This window comes from Alligator mississippiensis, chromosome 16, assembly GCF_030867095.1.
Source record: "Alligator mississippiensis isolate rAllMis1 chromosome 16, rAllMis1, whole genome shotgun sequence".
NCBI classification, from domain to species: Eukaryota; Metazoa; Chordata; order Crocodylia; family Alligatoridae; genus Alligator; species Alligator mississippiensis.
Genome location: NC_081839.1, coordinates 27967179 through 27990329, shown reverse-complemented (window position 1 = coordinate 27990329; position 23151 = coordinate 27967179). Strand labels below are relative to the sequence as shown.

Here is a 23151-nt window from a genome sequence, read left to right as displayed (position 1 = left end):
TCTCTCTGAGAGACCAGTGCAGCTCAAGAGACTCATTCTCTAGGTTGTTTTTTTTTCTTTTTGATTCAAAGAATATGGAGCTTCGTTTCAGAAGCTTCTCTTACTAGATCAGCCTATAGTTTTGACTCTTGAATTGGAGCTAGGATGTATCTTAAAGCCTTTGCATGTCAGAGCCGACATGAAGCAGCCAGAATCCTGGCAATACTCAAGTGTACATAAGGATTAATGACTTTGAACTTTCTGCATTGAAGGTGTTTCTGATCTCCCAATGGGTAAAGGGCAGAACTTAAGCCACTGTAAATTGCCATTAGGCGGCGATGGACAGAGTAAGCAGTGCATAAGATCTTCCTGCACCAAAACTATTTCCAAACTATAGGCTTTTTCCAAGCCATTCCCTCTCATGAATACTTTAACCCTGTGTAAACACAATCCACCTGTTGGGCTGAAGGCCAGGATGCAGCTGCTACCCAGGGGTCAGATTACCAATAACAATAGAGTCCAGGAAATTCCTTGGATATTTTTGCAGTGCACAGATGCTTCCTGAGGGACCACCAACATTTGTATTTCTCTATAGGAAATTAAATCAGTTGAGCATTGCCCATAATCTTTTTCATGCATTACTTATTGGGGTGTTGCTCAAAATGTTGCCCACCGGGCCCCTAAACATAATGCCAAAACATAGGCCTGCCAGTTTAACTGAATTAATAGTCGGAAGTTGTTTTCCAGATTATGGGACGCCTTGGGGTGAACTTGGGTTTCTCCTAGAATCGTTTCTTGGCCTTTTGGCTAAGATCGAGTATTGTGCTCTTCAACTTAGCTTGCTATGGAGAATCAGCAGTGTTTCAAAGAGCCAGATGAGATGAAATGCAAACGAACACTGCAGGATATGTTATAGAACTGTCTGTGCACCCCTCATGCTATCCTAGATGCTTCCAGCCTTTGCTTTTGTAGTCATGCATGCTGTGCTGCTCTACAAGTATGCCTCTATCTAAGCAGAACAGACTCCAGCTCTTCTAGGTCAGTGTTCTCTCCCTTCTGGCAGTTGCCACTTGTGTGGTACCTTTGCAATTAGACTTTATGCATGGGTTCTCCTGTAGCCCTCATCTTTAGTATCTGAACACCTTGCTACCACTGTGTTTATCCTTACAATCCACTTTGCTAGGACAGACTAATGGCTCCATTTACTTGCAGTTAGAAAATTGACGTACGGGAAAATAAAATAATGTGCACAAGGTCACACAGCAAGTAGATGGCAAAGCCTTGTGGAGCACTTAGGTGGTCTGAGTGCTGGTTGTATGTCTGAACTACAAAGCCATCTTTCACATATGTGTATTGCCAAACCCAAATCTCAGTGGAGCATTTGTCCCATCATATCTTTGCAGTTGTTTTGTTTAGATTGTATTTTTGATCCACAGCAATGTGGATTCCAGGATCAGCAGGATGAGGAAGCTGAGCTCTGTAAAAATCTTTGTATTATTAACTCAACTGCCTATTACCAGGACAAGAGCTGTAGTTATGTAGCAATTGGAATGGTTTCAAAAGCACCCAAGTTCCATTCTTGTCTTGAGCACTTCAGCTTCTAAGTCTCATTGACTTGCAATTTCTAAGTTATTTCCCTTTAACTGCTAAATTATCAAGAGAAATAAAAATATACCATGGATGCTGAAAAGATTTTCAGTCTGATCCTGGATGGAAAAGAAACATTTGAAGTAGCTCTTGTGGTATCTTGCTCTAAGTCCTGGTATGGTAAGGCAAGAGTTAAATCCTTTATTGAAGAAGAAGAAGAGTTTTCCCGAGAGTCTTTCTGCCATGCAGGTTTTGCCCAGCCTTGCACATCTCTGAATTAGTGGGGCACTACTCTGTATTTCAGGAGGTGGCTAAGTTTTCTGACTTTTCATTTCTCAATCCCATCTCCAGCTTTGGGGAGTTCTGCCTGGTGCACCTGTTGCTCAAGAGAAATCCAGTCATGTTTTCTCAACATTTCATCGAGTGCATTTTCCACTTCAACAGCTACGAGAAGCATGAGAAATACAACAAGTTCCCCCAGAGTGACCGGTCAGTGAATAGAGGCATGTTACTGGGGAGCGTGGCCATGCACTTCTCAGGGGTGGAACAAAGCTTGGCTTGTTACTTTTTGTGCATGTGACGAAAAATAAGATGTCTAAGAGATCCTGTAGACCTAAGAATTCAGCGCCTCTTCATGGCAGTTTCTGTGAGCGATTTACATGAATAATGTATCTTTTCCAGCAAATTTGTACATCTTGAAGGTGGCATTCAAATGTTTTGTGCAGATTTAAAATCCAGTTATCTTTGTAAGCCCACACGCATATATTGGCCCTTGATAAAATTTCTCCGTGTACCCCAGGGAGAAGAATCTCTTTTCTTTGAGGGGGAAAGATAACAAAGGAAAAAGAATGCACATTTACAAGTTCCTCCTAGAACATTTTACAGATGAGCAAAGATTCAGCATCACTTCTAAAATCAACCTGAATATCCTAGGTAAGGGCCTTATTTTTGAGTACAGAATATGTACCATGATGTTAAGCTGTAGTTGCATCTGGGTTCAGCACTGGGATCATTATGTTTTTTACAACTTGGAATTGAGGTTCCTGGTTAAAATCTTCCCTCCAATATTTTACAGCTTGCTTTGTGGATGAGGTCCTCCCACTGGACATGGAAGCCAACGAGCTGCTGTCGGATACATTTGAAATCCTTAGCTGCAAAGAAATCAAGCTCTCTGCTATGAGATCTATACCAGATGAAGATAATCAGCCTGAGGAGGATGAAATGGCCATGGCCAATGCTGTTATGCAGGCAGCACAAAAAAAACTCATTTCGCAAGTGAGAGCTGCTCAGTGCACAGTGGGGAAAGGGTCACAGCACTGAGGAAAGTGTTGGCTAGACCTAGGGATGAGAACAGTTGTGAAGTTAATGCATTGCTGTCCACACCATAGGATCCCTTTGTTCTGGGGGCACTGGGTCCTTGTGTGCAAGTTGCATGCGTTGCAAAAGGGGAGTATTCTAACAGGAATGCTGGTTTTTGGAAGTTACCTGTATTTGAACGTCACTTTGAGTGATTGGAATGTGCTAGCAGTTAAGTGACTAAAACACTCAAAACGATTCTTCCCTAGTTCAAGAGATAAATAGAGCCTGGATGTAAGTAAGTAGCCACAATTTGACTAAAATTAGTGAGCTTGCGCTAATTTGGTTCAAATTTTATATATTTACTGTTTGAGTTTTACAATGGCTTTGATGCAGTTCCTGCTAACTTACTAGTAGAATAAAATAACCCCAGAGATAATAGATCACATGCTAGTGTAAAGTGGAACAACTGCTACACTGATATATGTATACATGTATGTCCATCCACATACAGGATCTATGCATGCTAAGCAGTTACTCATTTGCTTTGCATCAATGCTGTCTTTTGCTTAGGAGTTGTTTTTTTACAATACAAATGAAACGAGCCATCCCTTATCAAGTTATGCAATGTCTCGTTTAAACCACAGGTTCAAAAGAAGAACTTTATAGAAAACCTCATCCCAGTAATCACTTCCCTGAAGTCGCTTCTAGAAAACAAAAGGATGCCAGCTTTGAGGGATCTCATGAACTATCTCCGGGTAAGGAAAGATCTGTGTTGCTTCTCTCAGGTTTGATGGTTTGGGAGCCTGGTCAGAGAGAGAACCCAAGGCCCCCTGATGAGAAGGTTGTGAAGCCCTGTGATATGGCAGTGTCAGGATAATTCCATTGAGGATGAGCGATAAAGATAACGATTCTGTGATATGCAAAGTAAAAGTCTCCCCTATGGAGTGGGCAGAATGATGGTAACACTGAATAGCTTAGGAAGTCATTGCAGCAAACCTCTTTGTTTAAGTGAGCGAGTCGTTTAGAAATAACTCTACTGTATTAGCTGACGTTTCCGTTCGTACCTGGAGAGTTATGACATGAATTTAGGCATGAAATGCTGGTCAGAGGAGATGTTGGAATAATCTAAAAACCTCTTAATTGCTTCATGCTGTGCCTTCCAGGAGATGATGCAGGATTATCGGAATGAAATCAAAGAGTTCTTTGCAGTGGACAAGCAGCTGGCAGCTGAGCTGGAGTATGATATGAAGAAGTATGAGGAGCAGCTGGCCAGAGAGAATGAGATGGGAGAAGATCAAGACAGCTCATTGCGGGGAGAGGACTTTGTCATGAACTCAGTGCAGGTACTGGCCTCCCCAGTCCCCAGAGAGCCCCCATGGTCTATAAAGCATGCTGTAGGTCTGGCAGAGGGTGCCTGACAGATTCTTATGTACCTTTCTCTCTACTTGAGTGCTTCTTGACTAAGTCATTGTTTCTGGAGCAATTGATAAGTGCTCTAAAAAACCCCTGATCAAACAGCAGCAACAACCAAAAACAAAAAACCTCCTGTCTTGAAACAGTGGTTTGTAGCCCATGGACCCCGGGGGTTCACAGACTATGTCTAAACGGTCTGCAAAAGATGACTCTGATCAATCAGAAATGTGAATATAGGTTTTCCCTCACTTTATGTGGGTTCTGTATGTGTGAATTCACTCTTTATGCGATGACCCTTTTTATACCAAAAATTCGTTATATGCAAGGTAAATTCACTCTTATGTGATCAATGTGGTGGAAGCCCGCAGTTAGCTGCTTTGTGCAATGCATTGTGGGAGTGAAGCACACCAAAATACAGTCTCCCGCGTGGATCGGTGCTCCTTGCTCATTGTCTGCGACACATTTCTGTAGTTGCCATCCCCATTATGGTAACATTCACCACCACTCTGTGCTTGTGTGTACTGTCTGCTGTTCGTGAGTACCCAAATTGTCTTGTAAAAGTGGTAGAAATGGATCTGGGGGTCAGTACAGTCGAGGTTTTGGAACATATCCCTGTTTGTTACGTTGTAAAGTGGGTTCTCTACGTGAATTCTAGTTATGCGCCATTTCCCAGAACGCGTGTACAGCATAAAGCAAGGGAAACCTGTATCCACCCTTAATGCAAAGGGATCCACATCTCCATTCAAAATTTCAAAAGGAGTCCGCTCCTCCATTTGAAATTTTTTAGGGATCCGCAGATGAAAAAAGGTTGAAAACCATCATCTCAGAAGTACATCAATTCAAATGGAATTTTAGGAATTTTAATTTGCTACTTTTTATATTTACTGTTTGCATTGTTCTTTGCTTCCACAGTGAAAATATTACAGGCAGGTTCCATTTAACTTCCTTGCCAATGTCAATCCCTGGTTTCCTTGTGCTAAAACCATCCTGCAGTGTTGTCTGCAAGTCATTTTCCAAAGCAGAACAGCATTTTTAGAAATCAGGGGGCGGAGAGGTTGGGAAGGGGGGAATCGTGAAAATATCATGTCTCTTTGCAGTCTGAGAAGTTAATCAGAATGCCTTTGTATAAAAAAGCAAAATTGCATGTCACAGAGCAGAGAGCATCTGTCTGGAGTTGCTGGCTGTACCCAGTCTTTTTAACTTGAAGTTCTTCTCTCAGTGGGTATTAGTTGGCAGATGCATTGCAGAAGCAACTGAGTAGTACAGCTCTCTGAAGTGTGTGCCCTTCCAAAACGTGAGTATTTCTAGCCAAGTAACTCAACAGTGACCAACAGGAGCTTCATTATTAGAGAATTTAGAGTAAGCTTCGCAGGTGCCTGACTTTGAACCTTTGCTTTCTCAAAATGAAATCCTTTTTAAGAAGTTAGGCACCCAGAATAGCCGCTTGCATTTGAAAATTTTGGCTTGTCAGTATTTTTCCCTTGGCATCACTAAGGAGGTAAGTCCAACGCAACTTACAATCCTTCAGTATAGTCGCTCAAAACAATGGCGTTATGGCAGATTTATTTCCTCTCTTCCGTAGCGTTCCCCAAGGTCAGAGACAGCAGCGCCTCCTAACAGGCAGAATAACCAAGCCCAGAGTCCTGTTGCCAGGAGACAGCCATCACCATCTGGGCCTCCTGCTTCCCCTGCATCTTCTGGGTTTATTACACCTGGAGCTGGTGTTTTGAAACTGCCACTACCTAGACCCAGGTATGCACATGGGCATTAACTAGTGTAAGGATTTACAGTAAAAGGTCTGTTATCAGGCATCCCCTGGGAATGGGGGATGCCGGATTACTAAATATGTCGGTTAATTGAGCGGCCCTGGCTGCCGCTTCTCCCATCGCGTCTGGGGTGTCCCTCCGCCCCTCCTGCGGCATCACTGCCCCTCCTGCCATATCACCACCCTTCCTGCGGGCCCTGCAGGACAGGGAGGTAGGCCCCACACAGACCCGTGCAGCCTATTATGCCCCTGGGCCATGGGGACTTGGCAGCACAGGCTGCTTTGCCCTGGGCTGTGGGAGCTCAGAGAAACTGGAAGTGCCGCAGAGGGCATTTCCGGTTTCACTTTTCCTTACAAGCTGGTGTGCCAGTTAACAGAGCATACCGGCTTGTAAGGTGCCGGTTACCAGACAGTTTATTGTAATGGGTTTAAAGCCATAAGAATTTCAAGTTACTGCATTGCTGCATGTTCTCTCCTGGCCTGGCAGTATGAATACCACCAGTATTTAGATCAGGGTGGGCAAAATACAGCCCATGGGCTGGATGTGGCCTGCCAGGCTATTCTGTCCAGGCTGCAGGACCCCTTAAAAATTTATAGAATTAATTATTATTTGTCCGTGGCTGCCTGTCTAAGCTGATGAGGCACCAGTGGCGGCAGGACCCAGGAGAAGGCGGCGGCAGGACGCAGGGGTAGCGGCAGCTGCAGCAGCAAGGCCTGACTGGCTCCACCCTTCCCTCGGCCCCCAACAGGAAGCCTCTGCCTATCAGAAGCTTCTGGCCTGGTGACCCTGGGTCTGTTCCCCGCCTCCCTCCGCACAGGAGTGCAAAGTTAAATAAGAACAGTGAGGAGGGGTGGACGCCAGCAATTGCCCCTCTCCACAGATTTTGGCTGGCTCCTGCTGTGTTCTGTGGTCCCAGCCATGCAGCTGAGAACCGCAGGCTGCCAGAGTAGCGAGCAGGAGGGGAGAAATGGCAGGGAGGTGGGGAAATGGTGGTGGCAGCAGTGGCGGGGAGTGGCAGCAAGCAGGTGGACAGGAGTGCAGCAACAGCTGGGTGGGAGTCTGGGACCCGCCTCAGTGGGGACCCAGGGTGGGGTGGCAGGAGCACAGAGCCCAGACTGGCAGAGGCTCTAGAGCCAGGCTGGCTCTTCCCTCTCCCTGCCAGCGCAGCAGGAGACAGCCCGGCCTCTGCAATTCCCGGCTGGCTCCGTGCGGTGCTGGCCAGGCTGGGCTGGATCTGGCATCACGTGTGGCACAGAAGGAGCCAGATGGGAACCACGTGGTGCCAGAGTAGCGCATGTGGGGGAAGCAGTGGACAGGGGAGTGGTGGGTGGGCAGGGAAGCGGCAGCGGGTGGGTGCCCTAGCGCTAGGGCCAGTGGTGACCCAGTGCAGCACAGCAGGAGCTTGGATCCTGGGCTGGCAGGGGCTCCATGGACACCCCACATATCCACACACATACCCACATACTCCCCACAAACACCACACACACACCCACATCCTCCCCACACCCCACATATACATATACCTACACCCACAGCCCCCCATAAATCTATACCCACTCACTCGTACCCCCCACACTCTTCCACAATATACAATAGTAAGACTTCATTTTAAACTATTATGTGAATCACCTCTGTGTACACTATGCAAACACATGTAAATCAGGACAAAAATATTTTTTGAAGTCAAATAAATGTATGTTGTAGTAGATGTTTGATTTTTAAGACTATAACTTGTTTTTTTTTCTGGCCCCAAGATGGCAAGCCCCTTGCTGAAAGGAGTACTTCCAGGGAAAGTGGGAGGTGGCAAAGGTCAGGTTTGGGGGCAGGACTTCGGGTCCCAAGATGGTGACCAGGGCTGGGACGCTTGTCATGGGCCGGGGCTACCCACACGGCCTGACAGCTTGCTAAAACTCATTAAGCGGCCCTCTAGCTAAAATAATTGCCCGCCCTGATTTAGATTCTGCCATAGCATTCCCTTTTGTTTCATGTGTATGTAGATGACTGTAACTTAGTTGGGAGTGACCAAGATTCCAGTTATGTTCATCCCCTCTGGAGTAACTTGTAGAATAAAACTATTCTGGTGTTCTTGTGGCCTCTTGCCACTTAGGCGGATGTCCCTGAGCACCCTTGCCATCCTGAACTCTGCCAAGAAGGCCGTTGAGGCCGCCATGAAGCAGCGCAGCAAGAGCTTAGGAGGAAGGTGTTCTCTTGCTTCTCCAACAAGCGCAGCTGGCAGCAAGCACGGTAAGCAGCTAGCAGCGGACTTGTGGTTAGTTCAGAATAGCTTTAATGGAAGCAACCTGACTGTTAGACCCGTGAGCTGGAAGTGTGAGTGTACAGCTGCCTTGCCAAGCCCTATTCTGACCATTACTCTCATCATTTTTTCTAGTGTCTTTCCGCAGCCTAAACCAACAGTCTGCTGAAGCGAATGTTCCCCTGGGCGGCCGAGCAATCAGTACCCCGGAGCGTAAGTAACCCAACTAGGCCAAGCGCCTGTTCTCCTTCGATACAGCAGGGTAGCCTTCCCAGCCTGCCATTACTGAGGAATCGCTTATCATTGCTTATACACAGCAGTGTACTAAGGGCCTCCAATAGATTCAAGGTCTCTCTGTGCTGGGTTCTGTATGTAGTAAGGGACAGTCCCAGCCCAGGAGAGTAGACCATCTAAAACCAGGGGGTCAGACATACAGCCTGGCCTGCAGAACTATTGCATTCAGTCTACTGGTAGTAGCTGTGTTCAGGCAGCAGCATAGAACTGTGGCTGGTTGGCAGTGCCAGGGGCATACGGCTGTATGGAGCCACGTGTGGTGGCAAGGAGCTGCATTCAGGCAGTGGCATAGAGCCAGTGGGCTGCTACCCATAGCCTGTGTCCATGGTGCTACATGCCCCCGGCTCCAGCTCTGCACCACTGCCGCAATGTGGCATTGTGCTGCTGCATGCCCCCCAGGCCCATGCTGCTGCCCAGTCCTGGACCCACACTACTGCTTGAATGTGGCCCCATGGATCCAGCCCAGGAAGAACCCCTGTAGTCCAGATCTGACCCAGGGCCCAGGGGGAGCTTGACAGCCCTGGTCTAAAAGGTGCAGTTTGGGAACTCAAAAGATGTATTATGGAGTCAGCACATGAAGGCCTCTGAAGAGGTAATGGTGGAAAGCACTCTTAACTCTTGGGCTTCTGAAGAGGGAAGTTGCCCCTATGTTCTTGGATCCATAGTGGCTTGGAGCACTCAGCTGATTGACCTACGCCTCCCAGGATAACTGCTAGTGTCCTTTTACTCGGAGACTCAAACTCTGGAAGGTAGGGCTAGGATTCAGAAGGATCTTGATAAACTAGAAACTTGGCCTGAAATTAATCGTATGAGATTCACTGAGGACAAATGCAAAGTCCTGAACTTAAAATGGAACAATTGTATGCAATACAGACTGGGGAACAACCGGCTACATTGCAGTGCTTCAGAAAAGGACCTGGGAGTTATTGTGTCATAAGCTGAATATGAGCCAACAGCGTGCTCTTGTTGCAAAAGAGCAATCAACAGCATACTAGGCTGTATTAACAGAAGCATTGCTTAGAGGTCAAAAAAGTAATCCTTCCTTACCCTGAGTAATGTGTCCAGTTTGGGGCACCACATTTTGAACTAGAAAAAGTCTAAGAGAGGGGGAGGGAAAATTGGTTATAGGTTTAGGAAACATGACTAATGAGGACAGTTTGAAAGAACTGTGATTTTTAGTCTTCTCTTATCCAGACTTAAAAATTTGATAATGCTTGCCAAATGGAGAGCAGATGGGGATAGACTATTCTTGTTGTCACGAGGGACATGAAAAGTCTCAAATTGGATGGTCTCAAATTGCAGCAATTTGGGAAATTTGGGTTTAATAGTAGGAAGAACTTTTTCACTCAGAGTGGTTAAGCACTGAAATAGATTACTGAGAGAGGCTGTTGGTACCTTCATCCTTGGAAGTTTTTAAGAGCAGGTTAGACAAACACTTGTCCAGAATGGTTTCAGTGGAAGCCAACCTCTTTTGCCATATTGGCCCCATACCCTCCCTGAGTGCCACTCAGATCCCCTTCCTTTGCCTGATCTGCTAATCTGCCATCTGCTCCCTACTCTGTGTTCCTTGCTCTATCTGCTGCTGTGTTGCCTGTTCCCTTCCTGATCTGCCATGTGTCACACAGACAGCCTGTGCCACAAATTAGCCATTGCTGGTTTAGACCAGGACAGTCCTGCTTTGAGCAAGAGATTGGACTGAACTGACTTCCTGAGGTTCCTTTCAAGCCCTACTTTCTATGGTTCTACCCTGCCCAGATCTATCAGCATTGTTCACATCGTGTAGGCCATGGGAGCCATGAACAGTAAGTACTGCTTCACTAGAGAAGGCAGCTGCTGGGTCCTCAAGGTTTATATCCTGACAGTTCTGAGCTAAGAATTTTCTTATCTGAAGAAGGGTTCAGCTCAGGGCCTAACCAAGACCCTCTCCTGTCACTGAAGGAGTTTATGAGCCATGATAACTGAGAGATCTTTGATTGGCTTGGATCCAATAAAGTGGCATTAATAAGCTATGAAACGTCCTCAGAGAATGCGTGCTCTTTTCTAAATAAATAACTGATGCGAGTTGAGGAAACTATAATTGTTTTCTTCTGAACTGTGGCAACAAGCTATGTAGATTACAGCAGTAATGCATAGAGAGAACTCTATAATGCATAAGTCATTAGTAAGTGTCTCTGCTCATTATGGCTGTGGCAGCCAAATTACCACCTCAGAAAATCTGACCTTCAGAAATTCCCATGTCTCTGAACCATTTTAGACAGCTTTGAGTGTTATACAATAGCCCTGTTGTGATATTGTACAGATGCATTGCATATGGTATTCATTGTTTCTTCTTCAACAAATATAGCATTGTTTATGCTGCTTCTTGATTGTGGCAATGACAGGTTGGCTGCCATTAGAAGATAGTTGCACTTAAATTTTCAACGGTGGTGTGCACAGCTGTATGTACACAGCTTGCCTGTAACCTGTGTGCAAATACTTGCTGTGCACACAAAGAGAACATTTGTCTTGGGTTATAGCCAATTTAAGCAGCAATATGCTGTATACATATGCAAACATCTCGCTTCCATGTGCAGACAGAAGCAAAGCACAGACAATTGTATGCATCTAATTAAAAACCTGGTCTTCGTATTCTGCATTCTCCACTCTTAGGCTAGTTTTGTCTGTACAGATATTTCCACTCCATGACCTGAGCACCTGGTAGTTATCTTTTATGCGAAAAATACCGGGATGCTTTGTAAAGAAAAAATCTTTACTTCATCTGCCGCATCTCTGACTTGGGGGCTTGCACTGCAGCTCTACTTATGAGCCATATGCCGGAGAAACAGGGAGAATGTTAATCCTCAGTGGTACGAGGCCTAAATTCCTGCTTTGTTTCCACACAGCATGTGTTCCTCTGCAGTGACACAAGCTGTCTATGGCATTATAGCTGCTTTGCTTAGTCTGTGTTGAGCTGTCTCTACAATGGCATAGGGTCTCACAGGTTGTCAGAGGACCAGGGAAAAGCTTTTTTCTTCTGCTTCATCATTTATAAAACTCTTGCAGATGCCATTCTTCCTAAATCATTTCTTGCTGTAGATGTTAAAAGTGACTCTCTCTTATCCCAGTACCTTTATAAGACACTTTTCTTGCTGACAGATCAGTTTTTGCCGCCCCCGAGTGTCTGCCTCATCCTTTTGAGACTAGGTACAGGTCTGGAAGAGAATAGATTGCTTCACTGTATTTTTCAAATACAAATGCAAATGTGAATACAGCACAATATGCAGACGGAACAAGAGGGAATGTGAGAAGGCTGTTTGGTGGTAATTTGGGCCATTTCCCTCTTCCCCCTCATATTCTTAATCTTCATATTATGCAACTATTGAATGCAGTTAAAGGAGGCTTAGTCATTCTGTATGTGAAAACCAAAATAACTTAAGACTTTCACTACACAAAGCCAGGAAATTCAGAGGTGAGTCTGAAGGTAGTCAAAAGCAAATCCAAGGAGGAAAGATAAAACTGGGCATTAATAGCATGCTTCTATAGCTAAGGAAATGCACCAGGAGATGGCTAGGTCTCAAGATGAAGGTCTTTGTTTAACAGAGGTTTCCATCTCTTGTCCTACAAGCATCTGCTGCCCTAATTCCATCGGAAGTGTGGCGGGGGGCAAATGTATAAAAACCTCACTATTACTTATTCTGTGCTACCTTTATATCTCCGATGAGATAAACTGGTAGGGCTTTCAGGGAAGTACCATTACAGCTAGCGCTAAAGACAGAGGAAGGTGAAGGGAGTACATTTAGGTCCAGGACTACTTGGGAGGGTCCCCTGCTCCATTCATTGTGATAGGAGGAAGATGTGACTACCTGAGGGATTTGCCTGTGTACAATTTGGAAATTCTGCTGGATTGTGAACGCTAACTGTGTGCACTGAAATAGCCATTTTCTAGCAAGGACTGTGTCGTAGCTACATCCTATCATGAATAGCTAAAGTAAAATGCTTCTACCCTTGTTGAAAACCAATGAATATGTAAAAGAGATTGGTTTCTTCTCAGGTTAGCTGCAGCTGCTGGAGGTGTGGGGCAACTGAAATTTCCAAGCCAAAAGAGGGTACTAACAGCTCCTCTTAAAGATATGTGCCCTCTGAGCTAGGGGGTACTTTCTGATAGTCAGACCTGAGCAAGCCAAGGAACACCTGGTGCAGGGGCAGAAGAAGAGCAGTGTCTTGGGATCCTGAAAGGACTGGTTAGAACACAGTAGCTCCTTTATGTATTGAGGACAGCGAGGGAGGGACTTGTACCCTGCAGGGTTTGTATTTTGCATGGATCTGCAAACCTTCAAGAATAATTTGTGCGTGTTTTTAAGAAGTTAATTTGAAGCTTTTGTCTTCTGAGGCAGATGACGTTTACAGTAGTTGTTAGCTTGGGGGTTGGGGAGAAGTTATGCTTAGCCATTGGAAAGACTTGAGGTTTGTGGGTTTGGCCTTTGCCTTAAAGTCCAAGGACAGTTAGATGTCGGACCTTATTCATTGCTCAAGGCAAAGACTTGACAAAAATTATGTCAGCTTGTAGACAAGCCTGTGAGGGAAGAAGCAGTGTCTGGATACTGCTCAAGCTCTGAGGGCCAAGAAGCATGCAAAGTCCAGGGTCTGGATCCAAACAAAGTAGCCAACACATGACCAGCAGAGGAGACTCCTCCCAGTCTGTGAGATGGTATGGACAAGCACTACTAAACTTCTGGAAATGAGAAATCTTCAGTAGTCCCCTCACCCTAAAACTTGAGGGTGTTTCTTCTCAGTTCTAATACTGAAAAGCAGATCAATTTGAACAAGTGCATGCATGTTAGCTTGAAGCTTGCAGAGTGCAACACAGCTTCACTTAAAACACAAGGGCAAAGGGATGCAGGACTCGGAACAAAAAGATGCGTATGTTCTCATTTTGAACTGAGTATAGTCATACAGTCTCCTTCATTGAAAAGAAGCAGTTGTCTTGCCATCTGTCTCAAACGCTTGACTGCCTTATCTCTGTTTCCTTTAGAGACGATTGACGACCTGACCTTTGGGGCCGGGGTCAGTTACATCAGCTTGACACAGACACCTGGTTCTGATTCAGGCAAGTTTATCCTCGCACTCATAAGATTAAAAAAAAAGTAATAATCTGACCTGTATGTTCACCATGTGAATATCCGTCATTTGCAGAAAAAAGATCCCAGGATCAGCAAAGAGATGTTCTATGCCTGGCATCGCCAGATAAGCTGTAAGTTCAACCCAGGCCGTAGTCAGTATTGGCCAGAAGTAATCCTGGTAATGCTTTTAAAAATAAACCTGTACTCTTTTTCTCTGTAGGAAGCCCCTACCGCGTCAGTGGAAGGTAGAATCTCCAGCCAGGAGAAAAAGCAGCCCAAGGCCAGCTTTAAGGAGGTCCCTGCGGAGAGACCCCCTGAAACCAGCCAATTGACGCTTCCCACTTACTCTTGTACAGAACTTCATCATGTTGACCAAAAGCCTGTCCCTCTCCTCCAGGCTTGCTCTAATTATGTATGTAAAGTCTCCCTTGTTCCTAGTCTATTTATGTTCTTACATACAACAGGTAAAGTTGGCTTAACTTGTGGATAAATATAAGATAGGGGATTTGAAGCTGTTAATGACATTTTTTTGCCATAGGGTGACCTGAAGTGCCAAGAAGCTACAGTATCTGGATAAGATGCAGTACCCACTGCACAAGGTTTGCAACTTGTCCAAATGGGTATCTAAGTGCTATTGGCCGTAAATTCTAATCCAACGTATGTAAGTGCAGCCGTTAGAAATATTGATTCGGATAAACTATTGTGTTTATCCCAGCTTGGGTTCCCCTATTTTACTAGAAGGTGGTGATTGGCTCACATCATTCCCTTGATGCCACATTGTCCCTGTTCATAAAATACTAGCGTTACCTTAATATTTACAAGGGTAAAATAGCTTGATGCTGCCATGCCTGCAAATCTGATAATTGCAAGTTGGTAAGGTTTTTACCTGTAGTTAAAGCTCCAGTGTTTTGTGCAGCTTTCCCGTTCTTTTCTAAATGGAAAATTTCCATACTTGGAACATATTATTTCCAGCTGTTAACCTTTTATGAAAAATAAATGTTTAGAGAACAGAGTCAACCCACAGCCTCTCAGTTTTTCTTGCTCTGACAGCATTGAATTACTTTCTTCTGTAAATTTCTACCTTTAAAGGATTTCCCTCCCTTTTGTGCCCACTATTTTCATCTCTTCTGTGGCCACGTAGAAGTTCTGTTGTTCTGACAACTGTCGCAGCAGTTGGTGTGCACATCTGTGTAAAGGTGTGAATTCCTACACAGCCATTACTTGCTATTACAGATGCTTAGTGTCCCTTTCTTGATTGGTACCCACTTCCAAGCCAGATGCAACTGAAGTATTCCATCCAGCTAGAATAATTGTCCAGCAGTTTAAACACATGATCTTCACTGGAAGCAGATTTGGGTAATTCACTCTTGTATTGTGGATGGTAAGTCACACATTCAGATTTTAGTGCTCCCTTAAAATGTTCATTGCAAAGAACAGTTACCACTGGACTTTTCACCCAACTTTCTGTTGCCATGTGCTCTTAAGTGAAATCTTCCAATTCTTAACTCCAAAACAACTGTACTACATTGGTATTACATAGTTTGCTCAGCAGACTGCAAGAAGCAGCCTACCTTGAATAAAGCAGAACAAACCGGATCCAAATATATAAGCACACAATGGGGCCGATGATCATCCAAGGTCCTTCCAGCCCTAATGTCTATGAAACCTATGAACTCGGGGCAGGCTTTGTTGCATGTGTAGAAATAGGTTGCTTCATGTGTTTTTGTTGCAACATTCCCATAAATATTTACTTCTGTATTGAAAGACCAAAAGGAAATTAAGTAAAAAGGGACAGTGCAAAAACTAAGCTTTCATTTTACTTGTGTCATTGATTAGTTGTCACTCCTGCAGTTCTGAGAACAGAGACAACTTGATGTGGGGTTAACTGTTATCTTTATAAACCGATGTAAGTACTTGTATGTGCCTTGAAATACCAGCTTGACTTTTTGTAACCCACCCTTGGAAGGAGAATTAGTTGGCAGAAGAGTAGAACTCTTTAACCCTTCTCACTGAACTCAAAGCAAATACAGGCTAAGAGTAATATTAAACTTAAAAAAAACAAAAACACTCGAGAATGCTTTAATAGCTTCATATTTATGTAAAACATTCTTGGCAAAGTTAAATGTAATACATTAGTACAAACCTGCATATTAAACTATTTACAATGAGTTCCATAAATCAGATCTCATTAGTTACGTGCGGGGTGGTTTTCCCCTCATCTCGTTAGAGATGCCACTGTCACATTTTGATCTGAAAAACAAAGCTTGTGGCTTTTTGCAGTCAAGTGCTGCCTTCAGCGGAAGGTTAAGTTGCAGTCTGTGCTCCTCATTGTGCCAAAAGCCACCCTGACTCTGAGGTTTTTCTTCTCTTCCTTATCTTAGATGTCCTAGAAGCAGCATATTAAAAAAGAGTAGTGGCTAAAACTGGTAAAGGAGAAGTGTCTTTAAGTACCCTGTCACCATGTTGACTAGAGGACAACATGCAGCCAGTGGACAGTAATACCTGGTTTTGAAGAGCGTCACTTAAAGGTAACCATAACTGCAAGGCAATGGTGGTCGACTTGCCACCATCCAAAGAGCATGTGGGCATTGCTGTCCCAACTTCAGCTCCACCTCAGTAACAGAAGGGGAAAGTAATGAGACAAGCATTTAAATAAATGCAGCAATGGCATGTCCAGCGAGGCCCCTTAAAAAAAAAAAAAATCACTCAATATCTGGTGAGAAATCCAAGGCAGATTAATACAAAACACTAAAAAATAACACTGACAGTCCAAATTGCCAAGTATTCAAAATACTGTATGCATCAAAAGTTAAGACAATTCAATTTATAGTTGAAATACAAGAACACTAAATTATGCTACATTAAAAACCCATTCTTTAACCACAACACAGTTGCAGTGTTGCATCCACCTATTTTGTTTTTATCCAATGCTATTAAGTGTTTTTCTGAAGAACCAGGGATTCTAACTGATCCCTTTCAAAGCCAAAAAAGAGTGGTAGTTTTACCAGCTAAAGAAAAGTTGCAATTAATATTTCAAAACTACTTCTGTGACAAGCATTTTGCTTTCACGACTCGAGATTTTTTTTTACTGAAGCTATGCAATCCAAATTGATAGGAACTGAAATGAATTAAAGTTAACCTTAAGAACTTGCATAGGGAGTGGTACGTAAGTCACTCTGTTACCGGGTCATAATTGAATTAAAAAAAAAAAAATCACACAATATTTCTTAGAAATAAATGTTTTCTTGCAAGAAAAATCATTTGAAATAAAAGCTGACTAGCTCCTACCTTAAAGTTACAAAACCCATCCCTGAGTGACTCTCCATTTTGTATCCTGTAAGATCTCTTGGCACAGAAATTGCTGTAGCTAGGTTAGGAGAAAAGGGATGCATCTTCATCTGCAGCCTTTTAAGTTGCTTTACTATACTCTTTGCAATAATACTGATATGCTCTGACAGTGCCCTGCTGTCGCAGCATTTGAGCTCCTGTCTGTAGCCTAAAAATGACTTTTTTAAAAAATAGCAACATTACTTAATACTGTTGGCATAGCATATTTACATTTTAAATAGAAATGTTACCTTCTTTGAAGTAATCAAAATATATCTTTGCAAAAATTTAGAATGCAGAATTTTACAAAAAAAAAAAAAAAAGTGGGAACTGTTTAAAAAAAAAAGAAGCTTGAAGACATCTCAGTACCTTTTGAAAATATTAGTCCCAAAGAATGCATTTGGCTTCAATTTTCACTTGAGGGATATTGAAACATTTAAGATTTTCCACCTCTACTGCAAGCGTCCTGACATAGTAAAATACAGCAGGCAAGCCTGCTTTGCTGATTAGAATGAAAAGCTGCCTTCATGTGGTAAAAGTTTTTGTAAAGCCGTGTACAAAAGCAATCCTTTTGGACTGATGCCATACACAGCGAGTAAAAAGTTAAATACGGCAGCAGGGCCAAGACATTTTAACTCATGTTAGTTGCCTACATGGTATCTGCACCCCCTCCCCACTGTGGACTCAACTCAGCTGCTCATTCTGGACCTGCAGAATCAAAGCCTAATCTGGGATCTTAAAGTCCCCAAAAGTCAAATGGTTGAGGCTATTGCCATGCTCTGGACAGTGGCCAGCTAGTGGCATAAATGCTCACACACGGGGATTTGTAGGATCGATGAGATAGATATTTTGTCAAATCATCCTAGCAAAGCTTCAAAGATAAAATTATGCTAAGAAGGGTTCGGAGCCCTCATTTGTGCACGTCACAGAAGCCTAGTACACTTCCAAATACATTAGGGTGAGCAGATTTCTCCAATTGCATCGATAAATCTTATTCTTTAGTCTCTTGCGCTGTGTCAGTGCCTTTTTGCCTATCGCATTAAGATGCATGTTAACCTAATGCTGCTTCCCCATTCGGTTTGTACACTGTCTCTATCCCTGCCCCACAGAAAGAAGGAAGTTCTATAAGCTTCTGCAGTTCAGAAAGGAAAGAGGTGATCCAGATCAGCATCTCTGGGGGGAGCCAGCTGTGGGGAGAGGGAGAATGGCTGGGCAGTGAGGATGTTCTTAAGCTTTGGCAAATTAAAAAAAAAATATCAAGTCCATGTGTGTACAAACTCTTCCAGGCGTACTTTGCTCATCTTTTGCTCTTGAGTTCCTGGAGGAGGCATTTTCACACTTGTTCTTGCTGGCTTGCAGTATCTTATTGGCATCTCATATGACAAATGAAGATTTATGTCTGAAATCACCCTGGAATGAAACAGTAATGAGTGAAGGATTGTTCTTCTCCAGACGGCCTGTCATACCCATTGCCCCCATTGACATGTCCCATTGTAAAACAGGTATAATTTGCATATAATAATCTTTGATGCCTTGTCTAAATGCTGCTATCACCTGAGAGCTAATACAGGTACACCAATGACACGTGTCAGAAATTATGTAGGGCTCATTCTACTGGCCCTGATGTATTTTAAACCTTTGGGAGCCTGAACCCAGGCACTGTTCTACCTTGGGGTGTCTAGGAATGCTCCTTGGGGGTAGATTTCCCTGTGGAATACCCCTTAAGACCCAGAACGTATGGTCCAATGGACTGATGGTCCCTTGAACATAGTCTCCTCTAGGTCTCCAGCTACATTGGCTCTCTGTTTAACCACTCATCAGCATGTGATGGCAGAAGTACATAATGTGCACAGACATTTTGCATGCTGTTTTTGAAATCAGTGTTTAAGTGCGTTTCCACCTCAGATGATGGACTAGGACTCAACACGCTTCTCTAAGATCTCTACCAAAAGGAGCTCAAAGCTGAGTGATCGGTTGAAATCCCAAGACGCAGTCATGTTACTCTCTGTAAAGTCACAATAGCTTGTCCACTCACTCGAGGGAAATAGATTCCAAGGCACCAACCAAATACATGCTCAGGTTAGAGCAAAGCTACAATAGATATATATGGGTCAGTCACTGAAGATGCATAGGACACTTGTACACGTGCTCCGGGGGGGGAGGGGGGGAGCAGTGTTTTAATTAAAGCAGCTCCGAGAGCCACTCTAATTAAAGCGTAGCTGCGTCTTGTGTATCAGCATCTCTGCAAATAAAAATGGCAGTGGGGGCGTTTAAACTGAAGCTCATTCAACCAGTTTTAACTCGAGTACCCCCACTGCCATTTTTAAGCATAGGGACACGATGCAGGAGGCTGCTGGAGCACAGCAATTGCCACGCTCCAGCAGGCTTGATTAACTGAGTTAACTGGAATTCCAGCACACCAGAGCAGCCTTGGCGCTTATGGTTAGGTGCCCTTAGATCCTGTTATTCCCAAATAAATGTCTCAGCCTATTCTCTTAGATCATCAGCCTCGATTTACTAGTTGGCTATATCCCAGTTAAAAATAATCTTTCTTCTCTGAAGAGGGACCATGCATCCTAAACAGTGCGACTCCTGAACTGGTCAGACTTTTACAGGTTTTAAGAGGTTATGAGTAAACCTTTTTGGTTCCCTGTTCTTACCTCCTCATCTGTCCGGATGTAGTTAACACCCTCTGGTTTGGCAGGAGTCTTGTAGCTGAAATAAGGGAAACAAATCTTATTCCTATGTTGATGGGATTTAATGATAAAAATTGGAGGGTTGTTTTGTTTGGGTTTTTTTTTCAATGAAAGGGCTTTTCTGTGCATGATGCTGAAGCCAGGACTACAGTTTTCCATCACTTGAATTTTCTAGCCTCTTGTAATGCCTTCCTGTGCCTCTACAGCATCATTTCCCTATAGTAATTGCAATGAGGTTAATTTAAAACTCTGGATTGGTTGATGCCAGGCTTACTGCTAATCCTCTAGCATTGTGCACAGTTGCAGGAAAGTTCTTCTGGTTTGGTGCGACTAAACTGGTGCCCAAGAAATCACGTTTAACGCCCTGTTTCCCCAGCATGTGACAACTTTCAATCATGTATTGTACTTAAATGGAGGGTTTGGGCTTTCTTGCACATGGGAGCATGGCTCTTGCTCCCTTTAAAATAGGACCAGCCAGTGTCTGACTCTAATCCTGGCTTCTCTCTCACTAAGCTTCCAGAATCCCTCAAACCAGCTCAATATTTGAATGAGCTGTGAAATTCTGTTTCTGATTTGGGGAATTATTTATATGCTGATCCCTAGGCCTGCTGCAGCTGTAAATGTTCAGACAAGGGAGGAATGAGTCACTGTCCATGAGATCAGCTCCAAAATGGTCATTTTAATCCCAAATGTAAGTGCCAGGCTGAATTCAGGGAGATGCACTTTCCAGTGAAGGGGAGCTGTTCTCCCTCTCTCACTTTCTGAACCCTTCCTGATGCTTGTATGGATTATCAAATGCGCTCTGCTCAGTAAATCCCTGGTTTCTAAATGCAAGTAGCATGTGACCAAAGGAAGCATCTGCCAAGGTACTGTGTAAATGCAATGAGGATGGTAGAGGATTAGCAGGACTAAGCCCCCGCCTCTAGGTAAAGTACCTGAACATATGAGAAAGAGGCTTTTCTCTCTCCGTGTTCTTGTCACAGAACTTCCCCTAGAAGCGAACATAAAGAAACACTCCCCAAGGTCGTTGCTTGCGTGCGGCCACCTGTTTCTACAAAGCTACACTTCAAGTGCGCTTGCAGTGCTGGGTGCTGGAAGAATTGGCCATAGCCAGGGAAATGAAAAGCCAAGCAGTGAAGTGTTTGTAATGAGCAGGTTTCCTGCCCTGCTAAGACAGCTGTGTGCTAGGAAGTGGAAAGGAGGATGTGGAAGACAATTGCAAACTCAGCCTTACTTTTTCCCGTTCTGTTTGTTGTTTACGAAGTAGCCCCTTCTGTAGGCACAGCAGATACCAAGGGTTATCAGCACCAAAACCACTAGGACAACCAGGACTCCGCCAACAATCCCAGCAATATTAAGGTCATCTGTAGAGGAGAAAAGGCATCTGTCATTCTTCTCCCAGACAGCAGGGATGTCCGACCCTGCACTAAAACTGCATGCCCTGCCCAAGATCCCATCCTTTTCTGGCCACATTCTGATCTGCCTCCCTCCAGACAGGCCCTCTGATGCCTTCTGGTACCCAAATACAGTCTATGCTCCTGTTCCTCAGTAGAGTTAATCTCCACATGCACCCAGGCTTGAGCCCTGCTTTTCACCCCTCTTTGTAAGCCCAGGAGTAAGATTCAGAATTGTAGGGTTATGGGGACCTTGATGGAAAGCACTTTTTCTCTCTTGCTGCAAAAAGTAGGATGCGGATCAATGGCTTGAAGTTGTAGTAAAGCAGGTTTAGGGTGGATATCAGGAAAAACTTCTTCACTGTTAGAATAGTAAAGCTGTAGAATTAGGCTGCCTAGGGAAGTTGTGGACTTACCATCACTAGAGGTGTTCAAGAAGAAGTTTGACAGCCACTGGCCAGGGATGATCCAAGCGTAGCAATGCCTCTATTCTACTATGGGTATTTCCCAGGCCTCTAGACTTTGCTGGTTGCCCCCTCTCCCCCTTTCTGCTACATGTGTCAGGTTGTCTTTTAATCCTCGCCCATAGGCATTGGGTGTTGGCTGCAGCCAAAGCTGGGGCCTTCAACTGGGGTGTGCTAGTGCTCCTGCTGGGAGCAAAGCCAGAGGTTCCTGGCTAGAGGGTCTTGCCCCTCCACTCAAGGCCAGACAGATCGCCATATATGGGGTCAGAAAGAGACTAGGGGAGGTCATGATCGATCACAAGATGAACATGAGACACCAATGCAATGCTGCAGCTGGCTTAGCAAATAAAACCTCGGCTTGCATCTACTGATGCATCTCAAACAAGACTCAAGATGTCATTCTCCTGCTTTATTTGGGCTCGGTGAGGCTGCAGCTGGAGTACTGCATCAAATCCTCGGTTCCATGCTTTAAAAAGGACGTGGAGAAGCTCAAGAGAGTCCAAAGGAGAGCCACACGCATGATCAGAGGTCAAGACAGCAGGTCATATGAGGAGAGGCTGAGAGGCATGGGACTCTTCAGCTTGATTAAGCATAGGCTCAGGGGGACTTGGTGGCAGCCTATAAGTATATCAGGGGTGTCCATCAGGACCTGGGAGAACATCTGTTCATCAGGGCTGTGCCAGGGAAAACAAGGTCCAATGGTCACACACTGCTGCAAGACCATTTTAGACCAGACATAAGGAAGAATTTCTTTGTTGTCTGAGTATGCAGCGTCTGGAATAAATTCCCCCCAAGAATTGGTGCAAGCACCTACTCTGAACACATTCAGGGTGTGCTTGGCCAACTATCTTGCTGGGACCCCCTGACTCCAGCTGACGTCCTGCCCTTGGGCAGGGGACTGGACCAGATGATCTCATGAGGTACCTTCCAGCTGTAATGTCTAATGTCTGGTCAGTTTGGTACAGACTGCAGGGGTTTTGCCTTTGTAGCAGGGCATGACCTTAAGCTGGGAACTCGTGAGCGTATAGTAAAAAGCTTTTATACAAGCAGGACATTGGTATCCATGGTTCCCCCATTTTACTTGTGGCAGGTTAGGGTGTTATGTCTTGTGTTGTGGCAGGGTTGACAGTAGTTTTACTAAGAGGTTATATTATGAATTGTATAGGATGGTTTGGATAGGAATGATCCTGCCTCAGGAAGGGGGTTGGACTAGATGACCTCTGGAGGTCCCTTCCAGCCACAGTTCTCTATGATAGGATCATCTAGATCCAGCCCCCTGCACGGATGCAGAATTGGCTGTTCCTAAATCATCCCTGACATGCCTATCCCCGCCTCTTCTTCAACACAGCCATTATTTTAAGTATCTCCCAGTGCCTTGCACTGGTCACTGTCCTGCCACATAACCAGCACTGCTCCCCCTCTCTCCCGTCCTTGGCCCCCTTTATACTTGCTCATCACCAAGCTGGATGTACAACTTGACTGTAGCTGTGATGTAGGAAACCTGAGTCTGCAACTTCGAAGGCATTCAAAATACCCCTTGCTGTCCCTGCCTGGTTAAGGGGCTCTTCATTTCTTGTAC

The 23151-nt window shown here is 44.5% G+C and overlaps 2 protein-coding genes across 2 annotated transcripts in view; one reads left to right on the top strand and one right to left on the bottom strand.

Moving 5' to 3' along the window:
* Nucleotides 1–14708, top strand: part of NCAPD3 (non-SMC condensin II complex subunit D3) — a 44483-nt gene extending 29775 nt beyond the window's left edge. Inside the window, exons 25-35 of the mRNA XM_014593746.3 lie at nucleotides 1918–2055; nucleotides 2366–2499; nucleotides 2642–2841; nucleotides 3510–3620; nucleotides 4029–4208; nucleotides 5861–6030; nucleotides 8152–8288; nucleotides 8434–8511; nucleotides 13604–13678; nucleotides 13765–13822; nucleotides 13912–14708. Of these exons, the coding sequence (XP_014449232.3) occupies nucleotides 1918–2055; nucleotides 2366–2499; nucleotides 2642–2841; nucleotides 3510–3620; nucleotides 4029–4208; nucleotides 5861–6030; nucleotides 8152–8288; nucleotides 8434–8511; nucleotides 13604–13678; nucleotides 13765–13822; nucleotides 13912–14023 (1393 nt within the window). The 3' untranslated portion in view covers nucleotides 14024–14708. The remainder of the gene's footprint in view (nucleotides 1–1917; nucleotides 2056–2365; nucleotides 2500–2641; nucleotides 2842–3509; nucleotides 3621–4028; nucleotides 4209–5860; nucleotides 6031–8151; nucleotides 8289–8433; nucleotides 8512–13603; nucleotides 13679–13764; nucleotides 13823–13911) is intronic.
* Nucleotides 14709–15766: 1058 nt separating this feature from the next.
* Nucleotides 15767–23151, bottom strand: part of JAM3 (junctional adhesion molecule 3) — a 37850-nt gene continuing 30465 nt past the window's right edge. Inside the window, exons 7-9 of the mRNA XM_006262805.4 lie at nucleotides 20949–21078; nucleotides 19679–19733; nucleotides 15767–18428 (exon numbers count right to left, since the gene is read on the bottom strand). Of these exons, the coding sequence (XP_006262867.1) occupies nucleotides 18393–18428; nucleotides 19679–19733; nucleotides 20949–21078 (221 nt within the window). The 3' untranslated portion in view covers nucleotides 15767–18392. The remainder of the gene's footprint in view (nucleotides 18429–19678; nucleotides 19734–20948; nucleotides 21079–23151) is intronic.